This window comes from Phaenicophaeus curvirostris, chromosome 1 (assembly GCF_032191515.1).
Source record: "Phaenicophaeus curvirostris isolate KB17595 chromosome 1, BPBGC_Pcur_1.0, whole genome shotgun sequence".
NCBI classification, from domain to species: Eukaryota; Metazoa; Chordata; class Aves; order Cuculiformes; family Cuculidae; genus Phaenicophaeus; species Phaenicophaeus curvirostris.
The window spans coordinates 117,618,066-117,634,626 of record NC_091392.1 but is presented as its reverse complement, the minus strand read 5'-3'; the positions used below and the strand labels follow the sequence as shown (position 1 = coordinate 117,634,626).

Here is a 16,561-nt window from a genome sequence, read left to right as displayed (position 1 = left end):
CACTCACGTATCCATTGCAGTATCAGTGGTTTGCCTGTATGTGCTGATGTTTACATACCACAGTTTAGAAGCTTATTTTACCCAGACATCACTATAGTTGCAGTGAACATCATTGCTTCACTGTATTCTACTGATCATGGAGCAGAAACATATTTTAAAAGGCTGGATTTCTGTAACCAAATTAGACTGGAGACGGGAAAAAGGATTTCCCAGTTGCAGCTCACACCTCCCACTGTGTGCCAGCTCTTTCACTTAACTGGATCTCCTTCCATTTGATATTGAATCAAAAAACACACATTGTTCTGGGAGTAGAAAATCAGAACACAGATTCGGTTTGAGAAAAGGAACTTGGGAAAAAGAAAAGGCATGTCCTGGCAACTAGTGGAGCAGGCGTAATTGCTGGCGTGGGTTGATAAACAGAACTGAAACTGCTATTGACTAACACAACCTCTTCTTTCTCTTGCTGAACTTTAAATAAGCCATACCAAGGAGATAATGAGAACACCATACATATTATATAGCAGTATTTTAGCGCAGCATCTGACAAAGCATAGCAAAGAAAAATCATTAAGATATTGTAGATATCATGCCAGGAAAGAAATGCAAGAGCAAATAAACTAGCTTAGGAACAGGGATGCTGGAGATACTGTTGGTGATTCACTAATCCAGAGTCAGGTACCAAACAGGCCACTTGAAATTCTGAGGTTAGAAATAGACAACTACAAAACAGACAATAATAAAAAAAAATAGAGCAGATGACCTTGAGAAAAGAAAAACACAAAGACAGACACAGGAACCACTGGAAAGGTTACAAAAGATGTAAAAGAACAATATTTGGATAGCATTTGATACTTGTCAACAACCAGAGAGCTTTATACTTTTTAGAAAAACCCCTACAAAATATACTACACAAAGTCTATACAAACAATACACACACACAAGTCAAAAATATACAAAACCTACCTTTCACCTCAATTTCTTATACTCTCAAGTCAATCTCCATGCACCTCTTAAGCTGTTTTCTTTCTCCCCAGCTTAGCTTTCCATTTACAAAAGAACATCCATGAGAGGAAGCTGGTCTGGGACATTTTATGTATGCCACAGCCACATTTATTTAATGCTTCATTGTTGCTCTATGGCCACAAGTTCTCATGTCCAACAACAACTAGCCCTACATTAGCAAAAACAAGACAACATCATCAACTCAGGTAGCCTAATGCCCATTCCTTGATCTTCTTACCTCTGATCAACTGCATACCAATTTCCAGGATTTACAAGCTAACTTCAGCACTGGACATACCTGCAGACTAGAGCAGAAAGCAAATGACTCTCTCTTCTACCAGATTGACTGCAATTCTTGTCAAAATACTCTGCCAAAATTGGTACTTACTGAGAATTTGCAGATGGACTGATCTAGCTGTAATATCGTGATCATCTGAACAGAAAAGATTAGAAGAGCCTGAGACTGCAGTGAATTTGTTCTCAGATAGTTTTATTTCTTGATTTTCCTGAAAAGGCTCACAATATAACTACACGTATGAATCACAGGAAAGCCAAATGGGAGAGAGGGACAATAGTGCCTTAAAGATGCTCCTTCAAATAAGCCTTGAAGACAGGGGAATGCCTCAAAGAAAATATCACCAGGTCACTCAGTTCCACTTTCCACCCTGACAGACTGATTGGTATGCATTGCTAACTATTCAATGCAAGATACTAAGATGGTACAAAATACATACCTTTGTCAAAACTCCCTCTAAGCCATTTTGTTCAGCACTAAGAAGTTCCTTGTCCTACATCATAGGCATTTTTTCATAGGCTAGTCAAACAAACAGCCTCCTGTGCACATGCTCACTGCCATTACTCCATGCATTACATCAGTTCAGTTCAGGATTGACCTGACTGCAGAGTGAAAAGATTTCTGGTATAGCTGCTATATTAACCTTCCTATGGGCAGGAGGTCTATCCTTTCATCTGGGGTGGCATTAAGTGATGGATCTGCAAGACACTGACTTGTAAGGGCAAAGGTGATGAAAGACAGTTTCTATCTCCTACTTCATTCTTCCCACTAAAGGACAAACATAAAAAAAAATAAAAATGGAGAATGAGGTGGTGTTGTGAGTGTCTTGACTGCCTTCTACCCAAGAAATAAATTTTCCTCTCTATTCAGAGACTCTGTTTACTGTTAGGTACGAGTGAGTTTAGATAGTAATTTCAGATGGGGAAGTTGCAGTTCACACATTGTTTTGAAGAGTTGTAAAATCTGCAGGTTCACCACAAATTTCAGATGTATCATCTTCACACTGCTTCCTTCTCCACTTGCATGTAATTTTACAAGAACAACACAGTTTTCACTGCAAAATCCTGCCAACTGGAATCATGCACAATGCTACACAGGGAAGTTACAAACACCAATTAAGAGAAGCAGACACAGACAGCAGCAACAGGTCCAGCAGGCTTGGACTTACTCTCATTTATTTTAGTGAATGAAATAGGGGGCTGAGGCATTGAATCCCATAACACATTCTTTTCCTCTGATTTTTATTCACTTTTATTTTTAATGCTGCTGTTTGTATTTTGGATATCTAGCACTCTAACCACCAGTCCAGTAGGAAGGCATGGAAAGTACACTACACACACCTAAGGTGGAGTTACCCTACAAGAAATAGGTTTGTTCTGTCCAGCACAAACGCTTTATGTGGCCTTCTTTGATAGACTATGAATGGATCCCACTCTCCCACCAAGGCTTTGGCTGTTAAATTGCAAGAAAACAGATGCCTGTAAAAATGGAACTCCCAGAAAGAGGTGCCATGTTATGTAAACGTAACACCACAGCCACAGCAGGAAAGAATGAAGCTTCTAGGAACAGTTAAATGTTTCATTAACTCCGTCAGAGCAAGCAGATGTCTCAGATAAGAGCACACTTTGAGGAATGTTTCCTTCGGTGGATTCCGTGCGCTAGAGCCCGGGGGTTGCTCCTGCTCTGGCACCTCAGTTATGCCAAAAGAGCTGCCTGCAGGTCTGGGTAGGGAACTGGTACAGCAAACTTGGCTCACAAGGTAAACAAACATTTTCTTCTTTTCCCTCTTTGTCAAGTTATTTATTAACTCCATGGCTTCTCAGAGCAACGTATCACACAGCCTCACAAAATTACCTTCCTTGAAGAGTTGAAGTGGACAGCAAAATAGCATAGGTGGAACAATCACATGGTGTTGGCAAGTAAAAAGTAAGAGTTCCTCAAGCTGGCTGTGCTACTGAAGCCAGTAGATTGTGAAACAGTATCCCAGAGGACAGGTGACCATTTCAAATCTCTCCAATCTAAACGCTAAGTTGACATATATTTGGTTGTTGTTGCACAGGCACGATGTTTGCTTCTACTAACTACAATGAGAACAGAAACAACCATCCTGAATATAAAACTACCAGCAACATTCAATTAGAAAGGGAATGAGCTGTGACACAGGCTGTAGCTTTTGCTGCTCCACAAACAGCAGCAATGAATAATTAATGTGTTGCAGGAAAAACTATCCCTGCTGGCCTCAGTTTAAACAATTTTTTAAACATTTTTTCCATTCCTGTTAGCTGCTCAGAGTGTCTGATGGTTTCCAAAGGTAATGTAGTGCCCACCTCTATGAGACAGGGGCTGGATTGTGCCAGAAAAGTGAGAGTAACCACAGTGAAGAGCTGGATATATGTAACAGTTTTCCTTCAGTCTATATTTCTTCAGAACCACTCATCACACACAGTAAATGCTGTAAAATACATGAAGATATACAGATTTATACAAAATACACATATATTTCAATTGAATAGATTTAGGCCAAACTTCAGTAAATACATCACCATAAACTTGTGTACAATTCTGCAAAAATAGTATTGAATGTTGAGAATTTAGCCAACATTTTTTCCTGTTCTAGCTTTTTTCTATTTTGCTGCTCTTCCAGAAGATGGGAGCAGAATTACTGTGCACAGGAGTCATGAAAATAGTAAAATTCAGCAAGAAAACAAATAATTTAGTGTTAACAACAAATAAACAAAGAGAATTATTAAGGGGAGTAGGAAACAAAGAAAATATACTTGGCTTCATTGGCTAGCCATCTGACAAGTTAAGTAAGAGAAAAAATGCTGCCTTACTCTGATATTGTGGGATAGACTAGCACTTCACTTCTTTGGCAGTTCCACATATTGTGACCTAATGAATGCTGTTGTTGAAGATTGCCACACATCCCTTCCTTCAGCTTATTAATGTCATTGATAGCTGTTGCATCCTTGCCTGAGATTTCCACACAGAACCTCTTCTGAGAGGTAAAACATGATTGAACCCCGCAGCAGGGAGAAGGGAAACCATTGTGATCAGACTGGAAAGCTTTTGTTGGTGAGTAAAATCATTCACTTCTGTTTTTGAAAACAGCTGCACCTACAGATCAGGAAGCGGCTCTCCAGCTTTTGGTTTGCCACAGGAGAAACTCTTCTATTTTCCAGCATGGGCTCTAGCATCTACTCAATCCCACACATCCCTCCAGCAAGAGGTATTTTGCATTCCCAAGACAGCAAAGTTAAATCACAATGGAAGGATTTCTACTCAGCCCAAACTAGACCATATGCTTAAAATTTACAAAGTATGACAGAAGCGAAGTTTGGTTTCATTTTGGTTTTTGATTTGTTTGTTTGTTGGTTGGTTGCTTGCTTAATGAATGAAGTAAGAGGTTTTGGTATCACAGTTCTCTCACCTCCTCTATAGAAAACTGTTCCAGATGTTAAGGGAACTGGATCTCAGAGGCGTCATGCATGAATTAGCATCAACAAATAAAAGTCCTGAACAAAGGCTTGAAATAATTCAGGTAGTTCAGCCTAGTAATGGGTTTGGGTTTTTTGGGTTTTTTTTGCTATGACAAGTTACCCCACTGCTGCCAAGCCACAGGATGAGTAACTAATCTGGCTTCTGTTGGGGCACATATTATCAATCAACACAGATCTTCTTGACCTATTTCAAACATCATGCTCATTTTTTTCCCCCCTAGATTACTGTACAGCTGCAAACTCTTATCACATATAGCAGTTTCATAAGAACGGACATGTTGTGCACCAGGACACATGTCCAACTCCTCATATTAATCCTCCTTCACCAACTCAAGCCCATTTTCCATGCAACACAAGCAACTGAAGTGGAACTTCCACATCTTTTCTGCCTAAAGAGGCTAAAAATACCTGCCTGCTGTGTGTTCAGTCAGCCACGGATAATGCTTTATCCCTCGCTTAAAATTACTAAGAATGTTCTCCAAGGAACCATCATTGTGGATATAAATACAAAAAATATGAGAGAGATATCACTTTACTAAAAAGAAGATTTTAGAGAAGTATCATTAGAATCATAGAGTGGTTTGGGCTGGAAGGGACTTTCAAGATCATCCAATCCCAAACCCCTGCCATGGACAGGGACATCTCCCACTAGATCAAGTTGCTCAAAGCTTCATCCAGCCTGGCCTTGAACACTTCCAGGATGGGACATCCATGACTTCTCTGGGCAACCTGTGCCAGTGCCTCACCACCCCCACAGGAAAAAATTTCTTCCTAATATCTAATCCAATTCTCCCCTCTTCCAGCTTAAAATCTTTCCCCCTCATCCTATCACTGCACTCTCTGATGAAGAGCCCCTCCCCAGCTTTCCTGCAGCCCCCTTTAAGTACTGTAAGGCTGCTATAAGGTCTCTCCAGTGCCTTCTCTACTCTAGGCTTAACAATTAGCTTTGTATCTCACCTTTTTTTCCCAGATGTATCTTTGTACCATCCTCACATGTACAATTAAAGATTCGTCTTATTATTTCAAATGATTCTTTTATTTTTTAATTTATTTCAGTACATTTTAATATATAAGTGAACTTCCAACTTGAAGTTCACTTTTTCCACAAATCTGATCAACACTGACTCTGTTGTCTGTCCTATTCTGTTTATACATGAAAAAATATTCTCTCCACTGTTTCATCTGGAGCAGAAATAAGACGTAAGAACTGCAAGTATTCAAGCAAACAAAAAAACCCCTAAGGTTTAAATATAGAACATAAGGCTATTTCCTATTAAAACAAAATGCCTTAAGCAAGTAAACACTTGCAGCAGAGTCTCTGAGTATATTATGTTCTCAATACAAACACTGCAAATCCACCTTCAGGAAAGATTTTCCAGTCCTTTAATAAGATTTGCAATTTCTTGACAACTCAATGTTTTTTCCTAAAGAAAGTGGGTGAATCAGCGTAAGGCAGTTTTCCTTGCGCTCTTAAGTCAAATATTTGCATGTACTTGAAGACACCAAATGTGATCCTCAATCTTTCTACTTTCCTGTGTTGTGTTAGATTAAAAGATTATGTTTCTGTGTGGAAAAAAACTTTCTTCACCACAGCACATATTTCAGTGCAAACATGTCAAATATCAGCCTATGTACCTGCATAGTTCCAGTTTTCACAATGCACTATGAAAAAATTAGCACATTATAATAAAAACCAATCACTGTAAATGTTTATCGTCTCCTCTGTAAAAAAAGTTATAATGGCAACTGGCCCCATACACACACAGCTAAACAAACTTTAATGCATCTTAAAATGCCTTTTTCAGCTTCTTCACTGTAATACAAACAACCTTTGTGAACATCCCTCAGCATTTCTGTATATTCATGACAAAAGCTTATTTTAACAAGTTGCCACGATTAAGCATTGTGGGAACAGTAATGGATACTATGGTCACACACTTGACTTCAGATGATAACCATTCCGTCAGCCCTGCTCTCTATTAGAGACCCTGCTCAGACTTGCACTTTAGAGGCTACAGCACATGAGCAGTCCTAGTTGCACTTCTTTTAGGTAGGTCTTCAAGCAATGTTAAGAGCTGAAAAAGTGGCAACCCTCACCTCTATTTTATTTTATTTAGTTTCAAAGAGGTTTCCACTTCCTTGTCCTCTCTCAGACCTGTCCTACTCCCCTTCCAGATTACTGTACAGGCTGAAAATCCATCTCCTACAATTCTCTCACAAGTTCAAAGTTCTCACAGCACATCAGAGCTTCTAGAGGACCAGAGCCATCCTTCCTTCACAGGTGGGTTAACATGGACAAACACTTTGGTAAAGTTCTCAAAAAGCTTTTTCCTAGAAATCTAGACTGCTAGGAACCACATTGTTACGACCTTTTGGATTACAGGTCTTTTTCAGGGCCTCGCCTTGCACATGGTGTTCTCTGGACTTTTGCAACTACATATACTGACATCCACTTAACAAGAAAATGCTCTTTACGTAGCTATGAATAAGCCTTCCCAGAGGGGCTGTGAGTTTTTAGTTTAGTTATGAGAGTTTTGTGTGTTTGTTGGTTGGTTTGTTTTTTTATAAACTCATCTGTCCCTTGTTTACCTTTCTTACAAGAACAGAGGCAAAGAAGAAAAACGTACTTCCGCAAGCTTCATTTGAAGTATGAATCTAGAGCCACAATTCTTGTTTCAGATAAGTGATTTAGGACAATCTTTATGCACTACAAAGAGAAAATACAGCCTTTCATCTTTGTATTTATTTTTTGTTTAAGGGTTAGGCTTTTCCAGCCTTTGATCTGTAACAAAGTAAGGGCTAGCCAGTAGGAACATTACTTACTGTTATTCTGTAAAGACTTTTGATTGAGTCATCCTTTTTCTGACTTGTACATTTAACACAATAGAAGTAGGTTTTGAAAAAAACAGAACAAGCAGTCATCTTATTTAAGAGTTGCTCTTTATCTATCTCTCTTTCCGTACAATATTTAATCCATTTCACTACAGTGTTCAACAAAACAAGCCAAAAAAAAAAAAGACTAACTTTTACGCTAGATAATCATTAAAGATAGGTTGATAATGGTTTTGGTCTCAGCCTGTGGAAACAAATTATACCCTTGACCTTGAACAATGGGGTTCAAGACAATCCTTAAATATCAAAGAAATTACCATCTGTGCTGACCAAAGTTGTTTTCCCATCTTTTATACAATTAACAGGGAGCTAAAAATATAGACCTACTCTTTCTTTTGCATGAGAGAATCAATGAGGAATACTGTAAGAACGAGAATCATCTGCCCTTATTAATATAATACCCAAAAAGACAAGTATTACCATTCAGCAAGGGTAAAAAAAACCCAAACAACTCACTGGAACAAAGTTCAAAAGGCCATCTTATCCTGTATGGTAAAAGCTGTTTATGGTTGTAGCATCATGTAATTCAGAACACCCAATTTCATATTCCAGACCCAAATAATTAATAGTATCTGCCACCCATGCTTTTAGCTCCATCCTCAAGGCAAGCAGATATAAAAGGAAGTCAAGAATTAAATACTCAAAACGGAGACAAGATTTTTCTCAAATTCCATGACTGTTAGGGCAGATAAAAAAACAACACAACATAACTATGCTCCATTAGCATTATCAAACAAGGTAAGAACAGAAAGTACAAAACTCTCTGGATCTCATTGCTACCTATATGTAAGCAAAAATCAACAGTTTCTTGCTTGCAGACGGGAGTATATGCTGGTCCAGTGGTAACCAAATGCTAATGTCCAGTGCCCAGGTGAAATTGGCTGCGACTTTCTCCTGACCATTCCTTGTACTTTCAAACCTCTTTACTGGAAAATCATAGAGGCCCAAACGACTGAACATACAGACTGAAATACTCATTCACTAGAGCTGGTAGAGATGGGTGCAGTACATGAACTTCAAATTCGTCTGCCCAGCAAAATTTTGCTAAGGGTCAGAATTAAATGCAATACCCTAGCAAAACAGAAATGAGCTCGCCCTTGTGTATTCTCTCTGTGGTTTGAGGAGGGCTTCCCAGTAGTGCACCTTTTACTTATTGCTGCATTCTACCTACCTAGAAGGTGGGGCAACAAAAACAAGTTAAAATGCCATTTAACAGTAACAAGTAAGAGATTGCACTTAGGAGGAAAAGACATGACAAAATTCATGTAGAATGGTGTGGTGAAAACACAATTTTTTTGTTTCTATCAGAAAAACTATAAGAACTCTCAGTCAAGTAGGAGAAACATTCTTTGGTGTTTTAAAACAATTTATCTGACTGGTAGTGGCAACTCCCTAAGTTAATATAAACCCTACCGCTCTTCAACCCTCAAACTCTGGACAGCCCTAAACTATTTCCCAATACCAAAAGCTGCTCAGGTTACACGACTGTGAAATAACTTACCACTTTTAAAAATCATTTTGAACCACCTTCAGAACTTTTAAAGAGATAGTAAAACCATGCAAGTAAAAAAGATTTAAAGCCTTGACAAAGCAGAACTCAAAGCACAGCTGAGGACGGTTCAATTCCTATGATTTTACTACCTGGAAAATCCAGGTGCATGTTTCCTCTAAGACCTATTAGTTACTCCAGTATCTCAAACTACTTGAATATATTTTATCTTGAAATGGTGTAAAGGGTTCTAGCATTTTTCACTCAGTTCTATTATTACTTCCATTATTATGACTGCTCTGAAATATGGCCTAACTGTCTTTTTCTGTGTTTGCTATATAGAAAGCATTTACCACATACTTCACAGAGAAAGTATTTCTACATACCTACTTCTAAGATCAACTGGAATAAAAAAAGACACTAAGGGATTCTCTGATGCACACTGTGCTACACTAGCTGTTGCTAATAAATAATAATGCCATAGACGTCCACCAAAGATCAAGTCATTCAAACAAGACTGGTGTGTTTTGCACAAGTCCGCAAACAGCAGATGAAACCACATCTGGTCTGCTGTTTGGATGCTGCTGTCCAAATGCAGATTCCTGAACTGTACTGTCAGGATTTCAGCCCACCAGACCTCACACGCACACACACACATATCTACATACATCTTCCCTTGCAAACTCAGTACCGATGAGCTCAGGGGGATGCCTCATTTAATCATTATTGGTTCAGAAGACCAAAATAAAAAAGAGAATGGGAAATAACATAACCATGCCACATGTGCACCCATGCTCATGACTAGAATCATGTTTCACTTTTATATATACAAAAAAAAAAAATAAAAGAGACTTAGTTTAATTCCTTTCCTTGTTCCAAAAAAACTTTAAAAGGTCAAGTTTCACTTGGTGGCAACTTGCTACATCTGATATTTTAGCAAAACCAGGGTTTAAATAACTTCCTAGCAAGCACAGCTTCATTAAGCGTTGCCTACATAGGATTTTCAAGTGCAGCCTGTAGTGACAGGAGTTCAGTTGTCCCCCAACTACCTTTCCTCCCCAACACTAACTTCTTGTTATGCTGTATACTGACAAATGTGACACAGCGTGAGCCTCCTAAACAGAACCCAACTACAACACCAACAGTACCTTTTAACTAGAGTAGTTTTTTATAGCATCACAGTCAAGGAACTAAAGACACTATACAGGAACTGATTTACCAAGTCATACAAGACACCCATGCAGAGGCTCATATGCCATAGAAAGGCTGAGTTACAGAAGAGCAAAGAGAACCTTCGGCACAGAATTAAAATGAAAACAACAGTTTAAGAGACCAGAGATTTCTGGAGTAAGTACTACTGCATGCCCTTCTGCTACCACAAAAACAGCTGAGGGAGGGGAAGGCCAAAGCACAATTTAGAGATCATTCTGTTGGGAAAGGAGGGACGGCTGGGCTGCAGACCATAACAGCCTTTCAGACAAAGATACACACATACAGATTTATCCACAAGACGGGCATTTTGTACCTATGCCACCCTTCACCATATACTAATTTTCAAGAGACTGGCTTATGTTATAATTGGATGGTGATAAGAGGGTGCGATGTTAGTTTGTTGCAGGCCAGATTTCAAGCGTGTCATTTATCAGGGCAAGACCATCTCTTGCATCTAAGTCAAGCGAGGTGACACCATCATTTGTTAAGCATGTACCAAGACAACCAATGTCACAGCACGCTGTTCTAGCAATGAGATTCTTAGACGGCAAGCTTCGTACAGCCAGACGTGTGTCAAGAACGGAGACCTCTTAGGATGTAGACGCTTCACAAGAGAAAGCAGTGAGACATACAAAGGATCACCCCAAAGCATGCCAGGGTTTTCCCACCATCAGCTAGACCTTAGCAAGCAACTCCGAAGTCAGCACATGACAGCCAAGATTAAATTAGAACCTCAAGCCCAGGGCCACTTAAGCGAGTTTCTCCATCTCAGCCTTTTCTATGGCTATTAAGTGCTTTTTTATACTCTACTACAGCTTCCATAGGTCCTCAGAAACCGAGGGGCACGAGTTTAACCCAGCTGCATGGCTCAGGAAGACTAGAGGGCCCTGGCTTTGTACCAGCACAAGGCCAGCGGTGCAACCAGCCCAGCGGGGACACGGTCAGGCAGGAGCCTGGCTGATGCTGGAGAACACACCTGGGTGTGAATGAAGCCGAGCCAACCCACCAGAAGCATTACACACAGGCACACACACAGGCACACACACAGATGCAGAGGCACACACAGACATGCTCTCACACGTACACATAGATAAACAGACACAGGCTCACAGAGACACAGACTTACACACACACAGGCCACAGACAGACTCATATAGACACACAGACACACAAAGGCACAGATACACACACACAGAGACTTGCACTCACACACAAACATAGACACACACACAGAGAGACAGAATCGTGCACAGACACACACACAGACTGACTCACACACATACAGAGACACACAGACTTACACAAACACACACACAGGACACAGACAAGCACACATACACACAGACTGACACCCCCACACCCCCACACTGCGCCCGCCGCTCCCGGCTGCCCGTGACCACCTGCCCGCTGTCCGGCTCCGCTCGGCCACCCTGCAGCAAGGGCAGAGGCAGCACCGGCAGTGGCACCGGCCCCACCAGCACCACCATCAGTGCCCCCTCCCCAGCACCAGACCTTCCACCAGCAGTTCCACCACCAGCACCAGCACCAACAGCACTAGTGCCAGCAGAGGCATCAGCCCCCCAAGCACCAGTCCCTCCACCAGCACCCGCCCCTCCACCACCAGCCCCAGCACCTCCACCAGCGCCAGCAGCGGCACCAGCCTCACCAGCACCACCACCAGTTCCCCCTCAGCACCACCACCAGCACCACCAGCAACAGCACCACCACCAGCACCAGCACCACCAGCACAACCAGTACCACCACCAGCACCAACACCACCAGCACCAACACCAGCACCACCAGCAACACCAGCAACACCAGCAACACCAGCACCACCAGCACCACCAGCAACACCAGCACCACCAGCAACACCAGCAACACCAGCACCACCAGCACCACCAGCAACACCAGCAACACCAGCACCACCAGCAACACCAGCAACACCACAGCACCACCAGCACCACCAGCACAACCAGTACCACCACCAGCACCAGCACCACCAGCACCAGCACCACCAGCACCAACACCAGCACCAACACCAGCACCAACACCAGCACCAACACCAGCACCAGCACCAGCACCACCAACACCAGCACCACCACAGCACCACACCACCACCAGCACCAGCAACACCAGCACCAGCAGCGACACCGCCACCAGCAGCGACACCGCCACCAGCAGCACCTGCACCAGCAGCAGCGCCGGCGCCGGGCCCGCCCGCTCACCTGCAGGGGGAAGGTGGCCGCCTTGTTGCCCACGTACCCGCGGACGACGTGGCTCTGGATGGAGAGCACCCTGCACTCGGGCTCCATGGCCGCGCCGGCCCGAGCGGTCGCAGGGAGCGCGGGAGGGGAAAACAGGCGGTGGGGGAGGCGGAGCGCGGAGCCCGTCACGCGCTCTCCCTCCCTCCCTCCCTCCCGTCACACGCGCGCCACGCCCCCCTCCCGCCCGCGCCGTCACGCGCCCCAGCCCCGCCCCTCGCAGCGCGGGGGAGGCACCGCCCCAGCCCCGGGGGGTTCGAAACGACCCCAGTTCCCTCAGCCGCTCCTCATAAGGCCTGTTCTCCAGCCCCTTCACCAGCTTCGTTGCTCTTCTCTGGACTCGCTCCAGACCCTCAACGTCCTTCTTGTGGTGAGGGGCCCAGAACTGAACACAGGATTCGAGGAGCGGTCTCACCAGTGCCGAGTACAGAGGGAGAATAACCTCCCTGGACCTGCTGGTCACGCTGTTTCTGATACAAGCCAAGATGCCAGTGGCCTTCTTGGCCCCCTGGGCACACTGCTGGCTCGTGTTCAGTCGCTGTCAACCAGCACCCCCAGGTCCCTCTCCTCCAGACGGCTTTTCAGCCACTCTTCCTCCAGTCTGTAGCACTGCACAGGGTTGTTGTGCCCCAAGTGCAGGACCCGGCATTTGGCCTTGTTAAACCTCATCTTCACAGTCTCAGCCTAGCAGTTCAGCCTGTTCAGATACCTTTGCAGAGCCTCCCTGCCCTCCAGCAGATCAACACTTCCTCCCAGCTTAGTGTCATCCGTGAACTTCCTATGGGTACCTTCAATGCCTTCATCCAGGTCATTGATAAAGATATTGAACTGGACCCCGCACTGAGCCTGGGGGAACGCCACTTGTGTCTGGCCTCCAACTGGATTTAACTCCATTTACCATCACTCTTTCGTTGATGGTAGTCACAGAGGCACCGTCCCAGCGTCACCCACCTCTCCCCAGGACAGGACCCACCCGGTGTTGTGCAACCACTGCTGCCTTGCATGTACTGGCACTCCCACGCACCAGGTCCCACACCCCTTCCAAACACTGCCTACACATGGCTCATGCACATGGATGCCTCTTTGCCCAGCCACACTGTCTGCCCCTGGCACTTACATGCGCAATAATGAGGCACCTGATACCTCCAGCACACTCCCATCGCCTATAGGTATGCCCAAATGTTGGCTGGTGGCCACCAGTCCTCCCACACCATCCCATTCTGTGCTATTTCATAGAATCATAGAATAACCAGGTTGGAAGAGACCCACCGGATCATCGAGTCCAACCATTCCTATCAAACACTAAACCATGCCCCTTAGCACCTCATCCACCCGTGCCTTAAACACCTCCAGGGAAGGTGAATCAACCACCTCCCTGGGCAGCCTGTTCCAGTGCCCAATGACCCTTTCTGTGAAGAATTTTTCCCTAATGTCCAGCCTAAACCTCCCCTGGCGGAGCTTGAGGCCATTCCCTCTTGTCCTGTCCCCCATCACTTGGGAGAAGAGGCCAGCACCTTCCTCTCTACAACCTCCTTTCAGGTAGTTGTAGAGAGCAATGATGTCTCCCCTCAGCCTCCTCTTCTCCAGGCTAAACAACCCCAGCTTCAGGTTTCGTGACCATGCTCTCCCATGTCACGGCACTAGCCACCCACACCTGCCCCTCGGTGTGCTGGGAAGCCAACAGCAGTGCACGCCTTCCACCTGTGCGACAGCTTTGCCTCCTCAAGCATCCAGAATGCCCTGCGAAGCCGTGGACACCGCAGGCAGCCCCACGCAATGCCCTGTGGCATTGCTCAAACCACGGGTGCCCTGACATAGTACCACCCTCACAGTCCGATTTTGAAGTGAATGCAATTGTATGTTATTGACACACACACAAAAAAACCCTTCAGAGGGCTGCCAAAGAATAAAAGAAGATGTGTTGGCTGGCAAGTGCTGCAATACATCAAGAGTCTGCTGAGATAGAACTTCATAATGTGTTTGGGAATTTCATCTTCTTCTGGCCATTCGTCATTATTGACCATCACAAGTCCAGTCGAAGATCTTTTCACAACAGGAAAACACACCTAGTGTCTCGTATTCTTCTTAGTGGATAGCTTTAATTGACTCTTGAAATAGGGTGGTTATTTCTCATAACAGGAAAGAACATTTCCGTCATCATAAGTAATCTGTTGGAAAGTGAGGGAACATAATGTTATCTTTTCTGTCACCATCCCAGTTGTGAAACTTAGGACTTGTTCTAGGCTGACCCAACTACTGACAAATTTCCATCATCTAATAATGTAGGTGTTTTTATTGAATCACAGAAATTGGCATGTCTCCGTGAAGCATAGAGACAGAACAATGAAATATCTGCACCGTATGTGCTCCAGATCCAGCAGCACAGGAAAGGTAACAAAACAGCATTTCACATGTGGAAGTTATCTGGAGGGGACACAGGTCTGGATGGCAGGGTGGCCAGAAGAATTAGAGACAGAAATGTAATCTTGGAACGTGATCTACTTCAGCTTCTGGTCTCACATCTTCATTCTTTACCTCCAGGCTCCTTGCTTGTTTTCTTTCACACAGTCACCTTCCCTGGAGGTGTTTAAGGGACGGGTGGATGAGGTGCTGAGGGGCACGGTTTAGTGATTGATAGGAATGGTTGGACTCAATGATCTGGTGGGTCTTTTCCAACCTAGTGATTCTGTGATCCTGTGATTTTACTGTCAATGGAACAAATATATGACAATCTTCAAGCAACTAGCAGTCACAAAAGTAAAGGTGGTTGAGTCACCTTCCCTGGAGGTGTTTAAAGGATGGGTGGATGAGGTGCTGAGGGGCATGGTTCAGTGACTGATAGGAATAGTTGGACTCAATGATCCAGTGGGTCTTTTCCAACCTAGTGATTCTATGATTCTATGAAATGTAGGCAGTAGAGAAGCTGCCCTAGGCTTCCTACTGTAGTATGATACCTTTTCAAGCTCCTGACATTGTCATTCGACTATGCATGGAGTTTTGTGGTTTATTCTTTAAGGTGACGTGGCCTCTCAAACCCTTTCTCCTTGGTCAGAGCAGAATATTTTCTGGAAATCATTAATTTTGAGTAGATTATCATTATTTGATCAAAAGGATACTCAGAAAGACTACAGTTTATCAACAACTGGCAATGTTTCTTCCACAAATATTCCTTTTTCTTCCTAGACTTTCTTTCTACAACCCTCTAGATCCTTCTCGCATCTCCCCTGGTTGTCTGCTCAGCCTGTCAGTGCACCAAAAAGCAATACACCCTGTGGCAGGCCTGAAGCAATCACACACGTGACAGTTGTCCAGCCAGCAATCCAGGAAGATAGACATCTTTACCTACCTTCTTTGCTCCTGGGCAAACAGGACAATCATCTTTATAGGCCATTTGTTACACAGGCTGCTGCCTTCTCAGTCTGTGTTGTTACCCTTTGGAATTCCAGCTCAGCATGCATGAAGAAATCATGAGATTGCTGTGAATAACAAGCTTAACATGAGTCAACAGTGTCACAATATTGCAATAAAGATAATCAGCTTTTGGACTGTATAAACAAAAATGTAGTCTGAAAGACACATGAAGTAATCCTTGCAGTGTATTCACCACTGGTAGGGTCTCTGGTGGAGTACTGCCAAGTTTTCAGAATGGCAATTAAAGAAAGAAGAAAGCAAGAGTGCCTAAGAAGGATCCAAGGCTCAGGATACATAACCTAGTAGGAAATGGTTTCTTTAGCTTAATGGAAGTTCAGTTCTAATAACAGCCTACAAATACAAAGAGTTATAGAAGCAATGGTGTGTTGACTCCTTGCAGGGAGTTAAACAGAGAACACCACTTGTTAGTGAGAACATTCCTTTAGGATTTGTATGCTATGCTTTTGAAATATCACAGTGTTTTGGATTCGACAGCAGA

At 43.6% G+C, this 16,561-nt stretch overlaps 1 protein-coding gene across 2 annotated transcripts in view; it reads right to left on the bottom strand.

Annotated features, from left to right (window-relative positions):
* PDXK (pyridoxal kinase) overlaps positions 1-16,094 on the bottom strand; it is a 50,456-nt gene extending 34,362 nt beyond the window's left edge. Inside the window, exon 1 of one of the 2 annotated variants that reach the window (XM_069872511.1) lies at positions 15,998-16,094. In XM_069872511.1, coding sequence (XP_069728612.1) covers positions 15,998-16,042 — 45 coding nt within the window. In that variant the 5' untranslated portion in view covers positions 16,043-16,094. Of the gene's footprint in view, positions 1-12,615; positions 12,746-15,997 lie in introns of those variants that run through there. The other variant, XM_069872507.1, reaches the window with a different exon arrangement.
* Positions 16,095-16,561: the final 467 nt, after the last annotated feature.